This window comes from Anopheles merus, chromosome 3L (genome assembly GCF_017562075.2).
Source record: "Anopheles merus strain MAF chromosome 3L, AmerM5.1, whole genome shotgun sequence".
NCBI lineage: Eukaryota > Metazoa > Arthropoda > Insecta > Diptera > Culicidae > Anopheles > Anopheles merus.
In genome coordinates, this window is record NC_054085.1 from 38,063,643 (window position 1) to 38,081,735 (window position 18,093).

Consider the following 18,093-nt stretch of genomic DNA (forward strand, 5'->3'; position numbering starts at 1 on the left):
TGCTGAAATGCTGACTGGAGCCCGTTTGGGGGTAATTTAATTTGAGTGTACCGGAGCAGAGAGTCAACCGGAAAGTCAGCATAAAATGTTTGTATTATTGCACAAACACAAACAACCACCACACTGAAAATGTCCTTTCGTTTGAGGGGGAGTCGAAACCCGAAGATTTCCCAGTCCAACACCGGTCAATAGAAGAATGGCCGCCAGCGCCACAATGCACATCCTAGGGCCGGTGCTTTTCGGACTGTTTAATTGACCCATAAAACATAGATTTTCTAATGCATAGAGAATGAACGTGCAGGCTTGCCCCGAACGGCTGTTGGCGTGCACTTCCCGGTACGACACACTCTGTTGCATCACAGGAAAAGGCACCCCGGAAATCCGGTTTTGCATTTTTTATGCTCACCATACCGGGAGTGGCTTAACCACCATCAAAGTGAGCCGAGTGTGAGTGCACTTGCCGCATACAACTGCCAGGGCAGGCAGTAAAATTGCATCGAACAGCATTCGTGCAAATTCAGGGGTTAAAAAAAAGGCCACCACCACCTTCAACCGAATGCATTAGAGTGACTCTAGCCATTGTACGAATTGTATTGTCCCGTTTGCCGGTGGTCCCGGTGGACCTTTTGAACCGTTATTGTGTTTGCAACCGGTTGTTCGTGATTATCCTGACACTCTCCTGCCTTTAGTGGCTTATTTTTGAAACACACACACACACACTTTAACCGGGCCCCAGGTAATGTTTGAAACTGCGTCAGCTAACCGTAGTGGAATGCAGTTGATGGGAAAGGGATTAAAACAATCGCCAACATGACTGCATTTGCAACCGCATCAACCGTCATTAGTCGACCGATAGCCAGTGGGGGGGTGGAGTATGTGGTGATAAATAATACCATTTGCAAAAATCTCATCCATTCGGTGATAACTGCCTGAGCTGCGGGTGAATGTGTTGCAGTGGTCAATGCGATTTATAGCCAATCCGATCCCCCATTCCCATTCCCCCATTGCATTACGATTGAAGTGCTATTGAATAATTTAATTGCGATGATGCACTCTTCCTGGTAACGCGGGGAGCTTCTGTTTCTGATAGTGCGCGGTTTGAGGGCGCCCGTAAGCCAGTTTGATCCTAATTTTATCTCAAACTAATTGACTTTTTGCCGTATGCGATTGTGTGTTTTTGGGGCAATTCACGAGCTTATCGGTAACGACAGTAGGTAATCCCTTATTCCATTCCCTTTTCACCCATCGGATTATTATTCAGCATGCGACGACACCAGTACCACTAGTTCACCTTGGATTTAGTCTATATTTGAGCTAGCTTTATGTCTTACCTTACTTTAAAAACCGTACGACCCGCTTGCCGGCCGGGTCATCGGTCACCCCTGAGTAAATAGGCCCAGAAAGCGTACTTCGCGAACAGTACCACTGCAACGCATCCCGTCACCGTGTACCGTTTCGTGACGGTTTGCGCTTCCCGATCCCTTCGCTGTGATTGTCACGCCGCCGAGCGGGCCTGAGTGTGCAGGCCACGAGCAGCTTGCGGTTCATTCAACCCGTTCGTAGTCTCCTTCACATCCAGCAGGCCTTTTTTACCGCCCACGGCACTACCGCCGGCAGTTGGCAGGATGTTAAACCGTAAGTCGTTGTCCCGCAGCCGTTTCTGCACAATCTTGCCCGTGTCCTTTATGCTCGCCTCGAAGCGCTGCGCAATGTCCTCCTGCTTGGCCTTGTTGCCTGCCCCGTCGCCCGTTACCACGATACGCACCTCGTACGATTTGCTGAGCCATTTCAGCACGTTCTGGATCTTTGAGGCGAGATCGTGCTCGGCGATGCGGGCACTGATCGTCAGCAGCTTGTCGCCTTTAACCGAGGCGTCCTGTTTGGATTTCTTCTTTTCCTCGCGGCGCTTTAGGTCTTCGTTTAGGTATTCCGAACCGGTCATCAGTCTGGGGAATCAGAAAGGGAACATTATTTCGCTGTAGACAACAATCACACGGGCGTATGGCTTTTGCGCATTTGCCTGTACCTGTACACCGGACGTTGGGTTTTCGTGTCAAGGTCAGTTATCTTTACCAGCTTCAAATTGCGTCGGTTTGCTATCTTCCCGGCTTCATCTAAATTCACGATCGAGATGGATTCGTCCGCAGCGATGAGCGTTACTTTTGGTGATGTTTTTGCCTTTTTGTTGTGGTTCGCAGCACCGGCAACTGCTGGTTCCTGGGGTTTCGATGTTTTCGTAGAATAAAATAGCACATTCCCTAGGGAAACCAACGCAGCACGGTTCCAGCTAGCAGGTGGATGGGCCAAGGGTAGCCGCCGTAGCTGTGGAACCACTAATCGGGTGATGAAATTCATTTTTTACCCGTTTTTTCGTCGTACAGAAAGAGAAGCGATGGAGATTTTTCGAAAGTGTCACAAAAACAGCTGATTTTGTTGTGATTTTGTATTGCACTTGATGAAGAAAATTACTACGTGCGTAGTTTTATCAAGCAAGCAGATTTGATGGCGTCGCTTGATTTGATGGTGAACATTTTGAATTTGCAATGGATTTTGCAAAAGATCATTGAGTGTTGATAAAATATGTTTCATTTTAGCAATATTTACGATTGTCGGTGTGTAAAATTAATGCAATATCATAAAATCATCCCCATTCAGAGGTAAGCAGCTGTCAAACGTTTGATTGCCATTTGACAGCTAACGTCATGTACGAGCCTGGCGTACGCGTACTGCTGGGTGCATTCTCGTTATTTCTCGTGAAGGTGCTAAAAGCATTTCCCGTGTTCGTTCCGCTAATTGTGATCGAAAAGTGAATCAACAGTTCCGAAACCGAGCGATAAGCAGCGGTTTCCGCGAAACGTGCCGTTTGTACGCGCCCGTACACGTACTGCACCTCCGCGAGTGCACGCAATCGATCGCGAGTTCAACGAACGCGAAAACATTCAATCGCCCGCCCTCCCCCACTGCACACACGCACACAGCCACACACGCATCTAACTTGCGTGCACGGTGTCGGTGAGGTGAGGTGGGTCTTGCTCGGCTCCGTAAAACCGAGAGAAGGCAACAAAAAGCAAAAGTTTCATACGTAACCAAAATGGTGTTTGCCAGCTACAACAGTGCGTCGTACCTGCTGCCACTGGACAACGATCAGAGTGTGGCGTTCTATCGGAACGAGAACCGGCTCTTCCCGACCCCGATCGGACCAGCGCCGGGGGGTGTTGCAACCCCACCCGGAAGAAACAGTGGCAGCAACGCCGCGAACGATATGAGCATTACCGACATGCTTACCGCTGCGTACCATCACGAGATGCAGCAGCAGCACCACCAGACTGTTGGCAGCGGTGCCGGCGGCGGCGGCGGCGGTGGCGCTAGCGTTGGAAACATCGCCACGGGTGATTGCCCTTTCGGGCGAGTTCAATCACCAGCCACGCAACAGCAGCAGCCGTACCACCATCGTTTCGGTGGATCCGTGGCCATGTGCGATGATTTCCAACCGGTCGGTTACCTGAACGGTTCGTCCAACGGTTACTATGGCTTTGTCCCGTCGCTCGCCGCTCCAACAGGTGGTAGCGGCGGTGGTGGTGGTGTTGGTGGAGCGCGTGGACCCGAGCCGTGCAACAATAACAACGTGCTTCCGGATGCCGTCAACAACAATCGGTCGCAGCACCGCCCGGTAACAGCGGCAAATGTCAACGGTCACCTGTCGGCGATGCATTTCCATGGCAACCGAAACCATATCAGCTGCAGTGATGCCGGCGAGCAGAATAACAACAACAACAGTAATAATAATAATAATAACAACATCAGCGGGGGCGCTGCAGGGATGTTCCACGTGCAGCCCTTCCCGGCGCAGCAGCTAGTAGTGCGGAAGCGAAAGGAAGCGGCTAATCAGCAGCATCAACCGCACGAGGACGAAGAAATGGACACCAATGGACAGCTGGCGGCGGGACAGCAGCACCCGAAGCGACGAAAAACGAGCGACACGGAGCAAGGCTGGATGGAAGCGGTACCATTTTCGGGCAGCAACGGTGGAGGAGGTATGTAAATTGAGTTGTAATTGCAATGAGGTCATAAAGCTAAAATTAACACACCATGATTCGTGTCCACATCTCGCGTCCATTTCCAATGGGAACATTTTTCATTTCCTATTTGAATTTTCACCTCATCATCGTTCTGTACAGTGTGCGCTCTAAGTGTATGTTTGAACTTAGAAGCAAATACCTTCTATTTAGGGATCCAAAGATAAGGATAGGTCATTTGTAATTCACTTCAAGGTGTAATAATCCTTCAATGTGTAACTTCTTTGGCAGATACAGTAGGTGACCGCTAACTGGATGTGTTTTAACTGGAGTGCTTTTTAACTGGAGGTTCGCTAACTGGAGTTACTCTCAGTTAACGAACACTTAAACGTCAAAACATGAAACATCCGGAATCTCATGAAGAGAAATTTGTCGCAAATGTGCATTTTTCATACAAATTTAGGGTCTTTTGCCTACGTTTGCTATTAATTTATGTTATTACACGAATTACTATACTTTATATCAACATAAATGAAAAAAAAGTTTGGTATGTTTATTCCAGCCAACGCCAATCAAAACAATCAATCCACAGAAACGTCACTCCAGTTAGCGAACATTGTTCGTTAACTGGAGCTTGTTTACCTCTCAGTTAGCGGTCACCTACTGTACTAACTTTGTTGCTAAGCCACATACTGTAACTTGTTCCAAATTTATTTCATCATTAGCGGGGTTGAAGCTATTTCTGACTTCGTTTTCTTTAAATATCTTTGCGCCAAAGTGTATGTGTGTGTGTGTGTTGCGTGGGTGTCTTTCTTAATCATCGCCAGATCACGGGCGCGTGTTGCTCATTCGCCACCCCGAAAACACATTGAATTGAATGGAAGATTTTAAAACATGGTCTCATCTTCTCCTTTTGCCCCTAAACAAACCACCCCTCGGCGCGTCTCCGTAGTACTGTACCAGCATCGGGCCGAGATCCACGAGCCGGCCATGGACGAGATGGAATGCCAGGATCATCCCCATCTTCCCGCTGCCGTTAATGGACTTCAAGGGGCGACCGCGACCGGACAACAGCACCAACTGCCAACAAGCAAGAGTAAATATTTCGACACTAGTCGCTGCATGATGTCGCACATGATCTAGTGGGCAGGACGACCAGTACTGGGTGGCGTACACCCGGACGACGGACGGACGCGACGGACGCGCACGGCTGGATGATCTCACATACCTTGCGAGCGAATGTTCACAATGTTGTATTCGATCTTGTTTGTGTCAGTGTGTGTGTGAGTGTGTGGTTGTGTGTGTGTGTGTAACTTCTTCAAGGAGAGACAGAGATCAACAGGCACCGCGGACATGTTAATCAGATGACGCTGACCAGACAACACACCTTTACAAGCCCTCCTTTCCCCTCGTTTATCTCTGTTGACGTAACCCAAATCCATCTTTGGCTCACACGCATGCATTGTAGATTCATTTACAATAGCTCCTAATTTTCACAGTACGTTCGACCTCATTTGACATGATCGTTACGTGTAGCATCCTAACATTTCACTTAGTTATCTATCGTTTTTTTTCTTCTCTCTCTCTCTCTCTCTTTTGTTGCCTGGAAATTCATTCCCATCCATTCAATGAAACGTCCACACACCGACATGCACACTCACACACAAACGCCAACGTTAAGTTCAGAGGAGGGACGAATTGTCGTTGACCAGCAGCAGCTGCACCGATGCTAGTAGGGACGCTCGTGGCACGACGACGGTACCGCTGCCCGGCCATCCATTTGTGCGGCTGCCGGTAGCTTCCGGTCTGCATCCGCCCACTGTGGGGCGGTTCGAGCATGGCAAGAGCGGCCAGGGCTGCGATCTGGACCTGTTTCACAGCTTGCACGGTACCGGTGGCGGGTTTTCGATAGGAAAGTGACCTTACCTACTACTACTACTACTACTTATCTTGGGACGCGTTTGCACGGGACACGGTTGTTGCTTTTGATAAGGTTTACACACATTTTTAGCTGATTAAAACACGGAGGTAGAAGATTTCAAGTATCATCATCGTTCGTGGTAATTTCACGAGCCTTAGTGACGCGGTGAGACCGAACTAATCCTTATCAAATCGTTTCCACTAACTGACTGTACTTTACGTTTCTACGATGTACCTACAAAACGGAAGGAATGAAAATCCGTCCGTGTGAGTTTGCCTTTTTTTAATTGTAACTTTGATAGAGACTACTTAACGATTCTAGTGTGTAAAGAGGGTCACATATGCGCATGCGCGCTTTTGTAAGTGTACTTAACGACTTAGGCTTAGTGGAAGATGGAGAAGGGGTTGGGCGTTGGAAGGAAACGAACAGGAAGAAGCACTCGACAGTGCCTGTAGCAGCAGTAGGGCCTCCGTGAAGAGGACGAGGAGGGATAGAAGTAAGATAGTTTCCTAGTTTGCGTAGTACGTGTTTTAGGTTCACTAACAATTTGAATCAAAAAAATTAGGGAGAACCAGAGGTTCTTTGCGGTAACTGAATAGCTCCCCAATTTTCGTAGATGAACTTTTGTGTGATATGTCCGGAAAATGAAACGACTCTATTGCTAACGTGCACGTGTGGTACGTGACACACACTCCCACTTCCCATTAAGCTCTATGTTATTCTTTGTTACAAAGAGAAATAAAGCACAAAACGACAACATCACGCTTCTGCTTCTTGGGTAGATGAACAAGAATATTTGAGAAAACACGTAAAAAGGACTTTTCGGATACTCCTCCACGAAGGAAAAATAAACGTTACACCACAAACCGTTGTGAGATAGCAGATGTGTGTTACATATATTAGGATTCGAATTAGTTGAATCTTTTCTAATCGCATTATAGACCGTAGTTGCAATACACGTTGCACGGTTCGATTGACGAGTAATGGTTATTAGCCGTATTCTTCATCACATTCAGAGAGATGTTGTTCGGTTACGCAGACCGACAGTCAAGCAGGAACACGATTCCATACAATCTAATCCCGTTTTTTTATGCTTATTTTTTAGGAGTATTCTTTCAATAGTAGGATGAACGTTGTTCCTGAAATAAGCAGTTTTGTGTAAATACGTTGTTTTCAAATTCTAATGAAATTTGCTTACCTCGGTCTGTTCCAAATGCTCATCGGCAACCTCTTCGGACTGCCAATTGTTGTTGATGTTGTTGCCATTGTTTCCTCCCCCTCCGGATGGGATGTTTCCATTGTTACTGCTAGGCCCACCGTTCATGCCACCATGTGTCTGTTGCTGCTGCTGCTGCTGCTGCTGCTGCATTCCACCCATCCTTGGTTGAGTTCGTCCCTCATCGCGGCCGTTCGCTCCAACCTGCTGTTCTTCCACCGCCGAAGTAGCCGGCTTCTTCTGCACCACAACGGTCCAGCGATCGTCGAAGTTGGTCCCACCGGTCGGATGCTCGATGGCAGCGGAGGAAGCTCCCCCACTAGGGCCAGCCGCTGCCATACTGTTGCCGGATGGATTTTCCATATCGCACACTTGATCCGCTTCGGCCAGATCGTACGTCGTCGACGAGTACACCACGTTGGACGAGCTCGAGCTGACCACTACGGCCGATTCCAGCGGACGTTGCTCTTCCCCGCTGAACGGGACCATCCCATTGCCATTCCCCCCAACATCACTGCCCGCGGGATTGCCCGCGGTGCCTCCCTCGTAGCCGATCGCACCGTCAGGCGGTACCTCGTTCGCGTAGGCCGCACTTTGCTGACCTCCCACCGACAGTGGCACGCCCGTGATTGCGTCCTCCTCCTCGTCCCCCTCCTCTCCCTCCACGGCGGACGATCTGAGCAGAATGTTGTTCAGAAAGTTCTCCAAATTGGATATAAACTCGTCCTTGTCCGTGCGATTCCAGCTTTCCAGGTGGCGCAAAAAGTCCTCCCGACTGAACACGTCCCCACCGGCACTGCCAGCACCGGCGGCACCGCTGCTCATGTCACCACCCGCTTGTGGATCATCGCCTTGGGCGGAGAGGAATGAGGCAGCGGCCAGCAACGATGCGGCCGGCGACTGTCCCGTCCGCGCATGGTGATGATGGTAATGGTGCTGATGGTGATGATGATGGTGATGTTGCTGGCCGGCGTCGCCACTGGGTTGGCCGTAATCCATCGACGCTCCACCGGTCGCATGGTTGCAGATGACGCCCGCGATCTTGAACAGCACCGAATCGTTGATGTAATCGACCGAGTTGATCACGGACACAATGTCGCCCATAATGATGTTGATGATCTCCGAGTTGGCCACCGCCAAGGGGACAAGCTGCTCCTGGTTAAGCGGCCGAACGGCGGAAAGGCGACGGCCAGCCCCGGGCGGTGAGTTTGACGATGTGGAGGGCGCATTCGGTAAGGAGCCGCCTGCTAGTACCTCACCAGCGGACGTGGCCGGAAGGTTTCCTCCCGTCTGATCCGATCCAGCAGCAGGAATGTAATGATATTGCTGCTGCTGCTGCTGCTGTTGTTGCTGCTGCTGCTGTTGACGAAGATTCGTATAGTTTTGGACCACCTCCAGCTCAACGGTAGACTCTTCGCATCTTTGCTCCCGTGGTGGCGTGTTGCGCGGCTGCTCCGCATTGATGCTTTCCCCACCAACATTTACACCTTCCGGCATGTTGGCCAACCCGGACGAGGCGAGCAAATTGTTGCTTCCCACATTGTTCACATGGTTTTCCTCCTGCAGCGTCGACTCAATGTAGCGGTTGTACAGCTCCTGGATCGATTGCAGCGTGCGCTGGCGCAGCGGATCGGAGGAAATGAGCTGCAGCTCCCGGAACAGCTGGATGAGAAAGTGGGGCCGCGATTCGTTGGCCGTAATGAGATTCTTCACCTCCTGGTAAACGTTTTCCTTCAGCGCTTCGAACAGCTTCGAGGTCGACCTGGAATCGGGGAAAAGGAAGACAAATTTGTTAAAATTTTCCATAAAAACATAATAAATGAATCGCCACTCACTTTGAATCATGCTGATAGGTGCAGGTGGACGCCAGATTCATATCACCACCGCCGGACACGTAGCATCCGCTGCTGCCTTCCCCGCCGGCACCCGCATCCCGGCAGGAGCGTAGCGAAAGCGGATACTTCTTGTGTCCGCTCGCTTTCGGGTGCGTTTTGTTCGCCAGCCCCAGATTGATCGGGTTCGTGTGAAACTGTAGCTCGCCGAGATCGAGCGAATTGGACTGGTTCAGGGGTGCATGGTGGGAGTGTGGTTGCTGCTGCTGCTGCTGCTGTTGCGGCGCAATTTGTTGCTGATGTGGAGATGGCTGATGCACCAAACCGGACGATGCATGTTGCGACTGGACCGACTGAGGCTGTACGCTCGGTTGGTGTGTGTGGCCGTACGGATGCTGCGCTTGAACCGTTCCCACTGGCTGGCCGCGATGCTGTTGACGCCCGGGTAGGATCGGTTGCTGTGACTGGAACGTTTGCTGCGCAGCTCTTGCTCCGTGCATCGGCTGGCCGCCGACATTCGGCAGTGGTGCTTGTTGCTGCACCACCTGCTGCTGCTGCGGATGATGATGGTCAACCATTTGCCCTGCGCAGTCATCGGTCATCGAGCCGTCCTGATTCGGATGGTACCCGTGGGACATGGACGAGTCCAGCTCCTGGCACAAACCGGCACTGTTCGCCTGGTTCGCATTGCTCAGCGAGTTGTTGCGCGTGATGTTGAGCGACTGCTGGTACTTGTTGCTCTGGTTGTTCATGTACTGGTTCGACGCATTGCTGTTGTTGCGCTGCAGCTGATTGTTGATCGTATTGCAACCCGTTCCACCGCCAGCACTGCCGCCACTGAATCCAGCTGCTCCTCCTCCTCCACTGCCAGTTCCGGACCCGGCACATCCAATCCCATTGCCTGCTCCCGTTCCGACAACACCACCACTGGCACCGCCGCCGCCACCACCACCACTACCACCGCCACCAGCACTGCCACTCTGGGAGCATGATTCCTCATTGCTTTTGCAGCTGTTGCTCGATAGAAGATTTTGTCTTGAGTAGCTGCAAGAAACGGTGGAGAAGAAATGTATTAGCAAAAGCGCCTTCTAAAGCAATAGAACCAACAAACAAAAGCAAACAAGTGTTAGTACTATAGAAATCAAAACATCAGCTACAAAATGGTGTAAATATTCCAAAAGCTCATTGATCACAATTTACTGCACAAAACGACAAAACTCCACACAGAATTAGGACAGATGCAAAGGGGCACACACTGACAAAGAAGAAAGATCACACTAACTTACCATGGTTCGATTCAAAACAGTGCGTTAGTGGAACTAATTTCCGATTTCGCTAAATCTCTACTCTATCTAAAGCTAACGGCCACAACATTTCGACTGCTCCGAATGCGTTCTCTCGTACCAAGGACAAAGAGTCATCAACGGCAACGAGTGAAGGAGTGTGCATAAAGGTTGAGAAAAAGGAGGATGGCGTGGAGCGCTTGTGTGGGATAATGGATGGCCATTGGTAAGCGACAGCGACAAAACAACAAATCAACCCATCAACCCGTTCAATGCTACAAACTCAAACTAATATTCTACCTAATTTCCCTAAAGACGTAATCTTAGGACAACAATTGCGCTACTCTACGACCTACGAAGCTAATGAACAAGACTATACTAACAACATGTAATGGGTAAAAAGGGTAATGGTGGTACAACGAGTGCAAACTGCCGCGCCTTGTGCTTTGGGGGAGGTAGTTACCTTCGGAAGTTATCCCAATAGTTATTGGCCCTCACACCCGGCAGCACCTGGTTGTTGAGGGCTTGCGTTTGCTGCTGGGTGGAGGACTCTTGCTGCTGTTGCTGTTGCTGGCTGTACAGATTGTGATTGTTCTGCATGTTTGCGTTGGACAGGTTGTTGTTAACGGTGTTGTTGAGATTGTTGTAGTTTTGCCCGAAGCGCAACGACGACGACGAGTGCGGCTGATGGTGGTGAGGCTGCTGCTGCTGCTGCTGCTGGCCCATGGCCGGGGTCGGTGTAGCCGGCTGCGAGCTGCTGCTGCACAGATTGTTTATCATGTTCGGTGCGACCGATCCGGTGTTGCCGTACTCGTTCGCCAGCCCGACATCCGTGCCGGCAGCAACGCCACCACCACCACCGCCGGACTGTTCATCGTACAGCGCGTTGTTAAGCGTGTTAATGTTAAGCGGACGCACACTGGAGCGCAACCGTCCCGCACTGGCACCGCTCGGTGGCAGTCCAGCCTGGCCGGCGAGGGGGTTAGTATTGTTACGCGGCAGCGGTTGGTTCGGCAAGCATTGCGAGGCGTTGGGCACCAGCGGCTGTGGGGACATCAGGGCGTGATTGGGCGGCATGGCAGCGTGCGGACTGAAGGGCGGCTGCTGCGTGAAGGGTGGCATGGTCTGCAGCATGGAGGATGGTGTGGGATGGTGAAGGGCATGGGGGTGATGGTAGGGAGAGGATTGCTGGTGGGACATCATCGGCTGTTCGGAGCGGGCCCGCGTGTACATGCTGCTTGCCGTGGTGGCCGCCGCATTCGACGCGTTCAACGAGCCGTTGTTCGGTGGCGTCGACTCGGCCCGAATCAACGTGGCCGCCATCGGTGGGCCGTGGGTTTCGTGCAGCAGCATGCTGCTGTTGGTGCCGAGAATGCGCTCCTGGAGCTGATTGGGAGAAACATTCAACATTAATCGTAGATTCAAATAAATGAATATTTTTTTTTTAAAGCGACAACATTCCCACTTACCAACAAGACCGCATTGTTGAGATTGTTGATTTCACGTTGCTGAATCCACAGCAGCTGATTGCACTGCGTGATCGAGTTCATCAGCATCTGCTGCGTCTGCATGATGTGCTGAAAGACGATCGGATCGGGCGGTGTGTTCGGGGTGGCGGCGTGAGGAGGCAGCAAGTTGGCCGCTACCCCGTACGGACCGCCTCCCGTGCTCCAGCTGCTGCCGTACGCACCGACACCTCCCCCAACGTACCCAGCGCCGGGCGCATGGTGCGACAGGTCGTGCATTCCCGGCCCGTACGGATGCCCGTAATGGGGACTGTGGGGGCCCGTGTTCGAGCTGGACAATCCGCCCGCCCCGCCACTCGTCCCAAACACTGGCCACGGCGAAGAGCCACGATGATCTCGAGCTCCGGCGGCACCACCACCACCACCGCCGACTGGAGCACCGTCCGCATCCAGCTCGCTGCGCTTCATTCGATACCGATCCGCAGCGGCATTGCGGTTGCAAATGTCCGGCATGGGCGGTGGGAAGCTGCGCGTACTGCTCGACTGGTAGCTGGCCGACTCGAGCTGCGCGTGAGCGAAGATATCCGACGTCACGCCCGAGTCGGCGGAGTTGGTTTTCGAATCGTTCGTCGCATTGCTGCCGGCGGTATTGTTCTGCAGCGAGCCGCTAATGGCCGACGGTGCCGGTGCGGGCGGAATGGTCGTGTGCGTGGACGGTGTGCCGCGGTGATGCGATCCCGCACCACCACTGCACGACTCCACCGAGGACGAAACCACCGACGATGGGCCGGCCGGTTTCGGGACGTGGGCCGATGTGGTCGGCTCATGCGCACCAACGCCTTCCGTTGCGGCCGAGCGCGACAGTTCCGTGTTTTTCTTGATGCTCTGCGTCATCTTTTCGATCCGCTCCAGCTCGCGCCTCTTCTGCTCCAGCTCGGCCTTCAGCTCCATCTGCTGGCGTTCCTTCGGGCCGGCCGGCACACGGCCGCTCGGCCCGGCCAGCGACACGAACGAGGCGACGTGGTTCGTCAGCTTCTCGGTCGACTGATGCTGGGCCTGCTGCTGCAGCTCCATCACATTGTTCCGGCGCTTGTGCAGATCGTTCCGGGCGTGCTTCAGGCGATCGCGCTCGGCCGCGATCGATTTCGCCTGCTCGCGCAAATCCTGCGTCATCGCATGCAGCGCTTCGACGCGCTTGTTTAGCTGCTCGCGCTCCTGGTTGGACAGCTCACTGCCGTCCGCCTCGTTCGGGATGGTCGTACCGTCCGGCAGCAGCGTTATCGGCGCCGAGCTCATCGAACGGGAACGACTTCTGCTAGAACGTGCGTGAGGCGGCTGTTGTTGTTGCTGCTGCTGCTGCTGCATTGCAATCGCCGTAGCTCCCTCCTCTTCCTCGTCATCGCCCTCTTCCTCGTCCTCGGGCGCATCCTCTTCGTCCTCCTCTTCCTCGTCGATCGACTCGTGGCCCGTTTTCATCTCGATCAGCTTCACCGTGTCCATCATCTCCTTCAATCGGCGCAGCTGCGACTTCATCGCGTTGATTTCATTGATCTTTTCGCTCAACATGTCGGCTGTGCCGTTCAACACCGAAGCTTCCTCTTCGTTCAGCTGTCCTTCGTCGTCTTCCTCGTCCGCCGCAGCGGACGACGCCATATGCCCGTTGGCCCGTTGCTCTTCACCCAGCTGCCGGTGCGCCGGCACGGACATGCCCTCGACAGTGGCCACCGGGTTCAATCCACCGCTCGTACCTTCCATCGTGCTGCCGCCTCCGTTGAGAAAGATTTTCGTAGCATTCCTTGCGTCGGACGCCGGGGCCGGAGCGTGCGTCAGCTCGATCGGCACGTTCCGTGGTTCCGCGGGCACAGCGGCAGCCTCACCGTCAAACTGCCGGTTTGCGTCCATGTTCAGATTCTGCAGCTCCGACACGAGATTATGCATCTGACTCTTTTTATCGCGCAGTTCGGCAAACTTTTGCTGCAGTATCACCTGGTCCGCCATCACGTCCGCATCGTGCTCGGGGCCGAGCATGTTGCTCAGCTCCTGCTGGTTCTGTATGAAGGTGGAGAGGACGCGCATCCGCTCCATGATGCTGCCGATGCCGTCCTGCACCTGCTCGACCGTTTGGAACGATTCGATCGGTGGCGCTACGCTAGCCGAATGCATATGGCGAATCGATTCCATCTCTTGCAGCTGCTGCCGGGCCGCTTGCTGCAGGCGAAGCAGGTGCGCCTGCTGCTCCTTTAACGCCTGCATGTTTTTCGACTGCGTCTCCATGCGGTAGCGCAACTCGTCGCAGGACGCGGACGGTGGCACGGGCGTTGTCGATTGATTCGTGCTGATGCTTTGCACCGATTGCGGCCGAGGGCCACCGTTCAGCTGAAAGGTTTGGCAAAAGAAGGATGCTATTAATGATGGAACTGTGGCTGTGTTATTTAGCGGTGCAACATCGAACGAGATAAGTAAGGAAGATGAGAATTGTTACAGTGGGCTTTCGAATGCAGAGAATACGTTTACCTTGTGGGCTATTGCGGGATTAGACAAAGAGCTCATATTGCTTGGTCAAGCAACATAACTGTTGTTAAACAACATGCAAATGATTGTACATCAATGATCGTACTTTTGTACGGAATCAACAAAGAGTAGCTCAGTAATTAGTAGATGCAGCACTCGACACACACGCAAAACATAAAAACACGGCGGGACAAGCTGGGACAATGGGGGGCAACAGATAAACGCACCTCCGTATCGGAGTGCCGCACGTCCTCCAGTGTGGCGGAGTTAATCGGCACAAAGTAACAACTCTCGTCTCCCATACTTCTCTGTCTCTGCTGCCGCCGGCCAACGCCACTCACGTTATCAATCTGCACCGATGAGATCAAATTGGTGGTAAGCTTGATGTACTCCTGGATCTGATTTAGCGTCTCCTCGACCGTAGCACCGGCAGTGTTGAATGGCAAGGTGGCGGACCCGTAGCGCGATCCGGAAGAAGTCGATGGCACGGCTGCAGTCGCTAGGTGCGGTTGATTATACTGCTGTTGATGCTGTTGCTGCTGCTGCTGCTGCTGCCGATGGTTAGAGTTTTTGTTCAAGTTCAGCTGATTCTGAGAGGCACCATCCGGTACGCGATAGCTTAGCGGCGAAGAAGTGGAGCGTGTCTGTCCGGCTTGCTGCTGCTGCTGATGTAGCTGATGCTGTTGCTGTTGTTGAAGCTGCAGAAGTGGATTTAGGATGTGCTGCTGCTTCGGTATGACGCCCGTACTGGAAGCACCACCGGAAGCGGAGTGTCCCGCCGATGCGCCACTGTGCAGAAGATTGTTAACGCTGTGTGTGGAACCGATCGGGCCACCGCTACCACTCGCTGAGGCACCCTCGTTCAGGCGGAAGGTTTGCTGTAGCGCCGAGTTGGGAGTCGTTGGAATCACCACACCGACTGCCGTATTGTGCGGTTCGTTCTGTTCGCCGCTGGCACTTTCGTTCAGCAGATTGCGCCGCACGATCGGGCGCACCGGTATGTAGCGGCTGTTATCTTGCAGCGACAGATTATCTGCAACGAGAGCACATGTAACACAGGAGGTATAAATAGTTTTACTTCGAGGTTAAAAAATGGGGTGCGTTTTTACTAATTTATCTCCCAACAGTGATAACCGGGGTGGTGGTTGCGATAAGTGAAACGTTTCTGAATGGGCCGATTCAAATGCCGCGCAGCGGCGATACTAAATCTTTTCAACCACATTTACTCCCCTCAGCCCCGTGGGGGCCTGAAGGCCATCGGGCGGGTGTGTTTCAGTGCGGTGCGTTACTGTTACACACCTTGACGCAAGCAAATGACGCTAAATTTAGATCATAAACGCGGGGTTTTGCAGCGCACATTGAGCGTGGCTTGGACACGTTACGGAAATCCAAACGAAAAAGGGTAACAAGATTTGGGAAGGGACAATTTCGTTGCACAAACAGCTTCCAGATCGATAAAACACAGACACACACACACACGTTTACAGGTAGCATTCCGCAATCGACGATGAAGCTCGTACTCGTGTTTGCCATTCAATTTTGATGAGGATTATTTTTGTCTTGCTGTGACGCAGAGCAAGCGAATAGAATTTCCTCGACCCACCGCAAGCTACGATACCAAACATGGAAAAGATGTAGCTAAGGTGCTGATGCACGTGGGCTAGAAGAGAGAGACGGAGGGAAACCAGCAGCAACGGCCGGCCGGATAATTTCACCAAATCCAACGCATCCATTACTCACCGATTTCGTAACAGGTGCCCTCGCCTGGTGTCCGATTGTTGCGCGGTTTCAGCAGAACGTTCTGTCCCTGGGATTGCTGCTGGTGCTGCTGCTGCTGCTGCTGGCCGCTTGTCGGCGGGTGCTGGGCGCCACTGAAGTGCTGCTGCTGTGGCTGTTGTTGCGTGTTGTTGTTCTGCACCACCGACGATGCGCCGGAAACGGTCGCCCAGTCGACGAGTACCTTGAGAAGGAAAAACACAGTCACTAATCCGATCCAACAGAGAAGCACGCTGCCGATGATCATCCGGCCGGGTCAAAGTCACGTCGTCGGTTGCGGACGATTTGCTGTAGCAGACTGGCAGGCCCGAGGACCCCGCTGCACGATCGTGGCCGTCGATGCGCTCTCGCGGGGCCATCCTCTCAGCTCAGGTGGGAGTTGCGCGAAAATCTGGCCCTTCCGTGCTATAATTAGCTCGGCGATGCTCTCGCCGAAATCTTTCACGGCACATACACAAACACACCCTTGTCTGTCAGGTCTGTGCGCACACGTGAAGCGTCTACCAGCCGCACCGAAAGCTGCTGCAACTTACATTCAGCTGCTGCTGGAGCTGGTCTCTCCGGGTCGGGGCGACGATTTCCTGCGGGACCGCATTCTTCTTCGACGCTTTCGATTTCGGTTTCGTGCCCGTCTGCCGGTTGTTGTTCTGATTGTTGCTCGAGCCCGGTGCCATTTTGGCGCAGGAAGTGCAGTCGCTGTGCTGTAGCAACAATTTTCACTCCGTCAGTGCACTCCAGGAGGACATGTTAGGAGCGGCCAGACGAATGCACCGCACGACACGTTGCACCTGGCTGTGTTGGGGGTTAAAAGCACACAATTCTGCAGTAAAACACTGAAGCAAACAATGCGGTGACAAATTTTCGATGCTTTTCGAGAGTTCACTTATGCAAAATGTAATAATTTAGAGCATTTCACTGCAGACAGGCGTTTTGTTTTCTCCAGACTGAAGAGATTTTGTGTATTTTTTCTCCGTGTGTGTGAGTGTGTGTTGACGTTTGTGGTTGATGGACGCGTTTGACACTAGCGCACAAGGTACACACATTGTAGGTGCATGAGTGAGAACGAATTTTTGAATTTAAAAATTGAAATGAATCATGTTTTGAATAAAAGCGAAAATTTTTGTTCATAAATTAATGTGAGACTTTTTATAGTCAATGAGCTTAAGCAAATTGCAAATATTTTTAAACTGTCTTGGAACTGAGCCTTGGCAACGGTAGTAGTGAGAGGGTTTCTCATTACAGTGAGAGGTGAAACAAATTCTCATACCCACGTTTCATCGGCTCATCATCATCGCCTTTCCAGCGATGGAATGAAAGTGTGGGAAAGAGTGGAGCTAATACTGAGTGAGGTGGTAGAACTCTCCACACGTCTGAGAAGCCGTGAGATGGGAGTGAGTATTAGCCAGCGCTCTGTGCCAATGGAACTTTGCAGAACAAATGCAATAAAAAGAAGGCGAATGAATGCATTTTTATGTTATATGAATAACAAAGCTATTTATTTTTTGTTTGATAAGGTTGTACTTCCATATGAAATTGTAGGGATAAACATTTTTTTTTTAATATGTAACATCGTCAAAAAAGTTGTTTATTGTCTATTTGTTGTTTTTGTTGGGTGAAATAAAAAAAAAAACAAACACAGAACAATCCGATGAGCTAGAGCCTCTCTCTCACTGTTTCGCACCGCCTCTCGCACAATCTCACACGCAAAGGTTTTGGGTAGATGCACGAGAGCCGACCGTCGCTTTACTCTCGCGACACTCGAAGCGAACGGACGTGCCCGCTGCGTGTGTTGCGTGTCGTCGCGTCTGAACCAAAAGATTTGGTTTTTTGGGTGTTCGGTTTCTACGTAACGCAAACGTGACAACGTTCAATTACAAACTGACAAAAAGTAATAATAATAATAATATCTACGATTTCGCTTCGCTCATGAAACACAAGCGCACTATTTCGGGGGGTCGCGTTAGTGTATTACTCGACAAACGAAGTGTTTGTGTTTAATATCTCCCCGTGAGACAGCCAGCAGCAAGAACGTTTCCGTAAGGCGAACGGGTAAGCAGAGCGGAGCAGTGGTG

At 51.9% G+C, this 18,093-nt stretch overlaps 4 protein-coding genes across 9 annotated transcripts in view; 2 read left to right on the forward strand and 2 right to left on the reverse strand.

Annotated features, from left to right (window-relative positions):
* Nucleotides 1-1,283: 1,283 nt before the first annotated feature.
* Nucleotides 1,284-2,444, reverse strand: LOC121599146 (translation initiation factor IF-3). The gene is made up of 2 exons (XM_041926698.1): nucleotides 2,027-2,444; nucleotides 1,284-1,946 (listed from the first exon to the last, which is right to left on the reverse strand). Exons 1-2 carry the CDS (start codon nucleotides 2,353-2,355, stop codon nucleotides 1,496-1,498), a joined length of 780 nt encoding a protein of 259 aa, XP_041782632.1. The 5' UTR covers nucleotides 2,356-2,444; the 3' UTR covers nucleotides 1,284-1,495.
* Nucleotides 2,445-2,720: 276 nt separating this feature from the next.
* On the forward strand, nucleotides 2,721-6,712 carry LOC121599850 (bromodomain-containing protein DDB_G0280777-like). 2 transcript variants are annotated; one of them, XM_041927948.1, is made up of 3 exons: nucleotides 2,721-4,034; nucleotides 4,969-5,112; nucleotides 5,698-6,712. In XM_041927948.1, exons 1-3 carry the CDS (start codon nucleotides 3,092-3,094, stop codon nucleotides 5,934-5,936), a joined length of 1,326 nt encoding a protein of 441 aa, XP_041783882.1. In that variant the 5' UTR covers nucleotides 2,721-3,091; the 3' UTR covers nucleotides 5,937-6,712. The 2 variants fall into 2 exon arrangements, with proteins under 2 accessions (XP_041783882.1, XP_041783883.1); XM_041927949.1 differs by having other exon boundaries at nucleotides 5,703-5,844.
* A 94-nt stretch (nucleotides 6,713-6,806) lies between these two features.
* LOC121598500 lies at nucleotides 6,807-17,010 on the reverse strand. Of its 2 annotated transcripts, none has more exons than XM_041925440.1 (8): nucleotides 16,555-17,010; nucleotides 15,986-16,205; nucleotides 14,587-15,278; nucleotides 11,738-14,110; nucleotides 10,732-11,654; nucleotides 8,989-10,029; nucleotides 7,136-8,915; nucleotides 6,807-7,076 (listed from the first exon to the last, which is right to left on the reverse strand). In XM_041925440.1, exons 1-8 carry the CDS (start codon nucleotides 16,693-16,695, stop codon nucleotides 7,053-7,055), a joined length of 7,194 nt encoding a protein of 2,397 aa, XP_041781374.1. In that variant the 5' UTR covers nucleotides 16,696-17,010; the 3' UTR covers nucleotides 6,807-7,052. The 2 variants fall into 2 exon arrangements, with proteins under 2 accessions (XP_041781374.1, XP_041781373.1); XM_041925439.1 differs by having other exon boundaries at nucleotides 14,473-15,278.
* Nucleotides 17,011-17,744: 734 nt separating this feature from the next.
* Nucleotides 17,745-18,093, forward strand: part of LOC121600479 — a 62,477-nt gene continuing 62,128 nt past the window's right edge. For 2 of the 4 annotated variants that reach the window (XM_041929111.1, XM_041929113.1), the window contains exon 1: nucleotides 17,745-18,070. The gene's annotated coding sequence lies outside the window, so the exon portion shown is untranslated. The remainder of the gene's footprint in view (nucleotides 18,071-18,093) is intronic. The other 2 variants (XM_041929114.1, XM_041929112.1) reach the window with 2 other exon arrangements.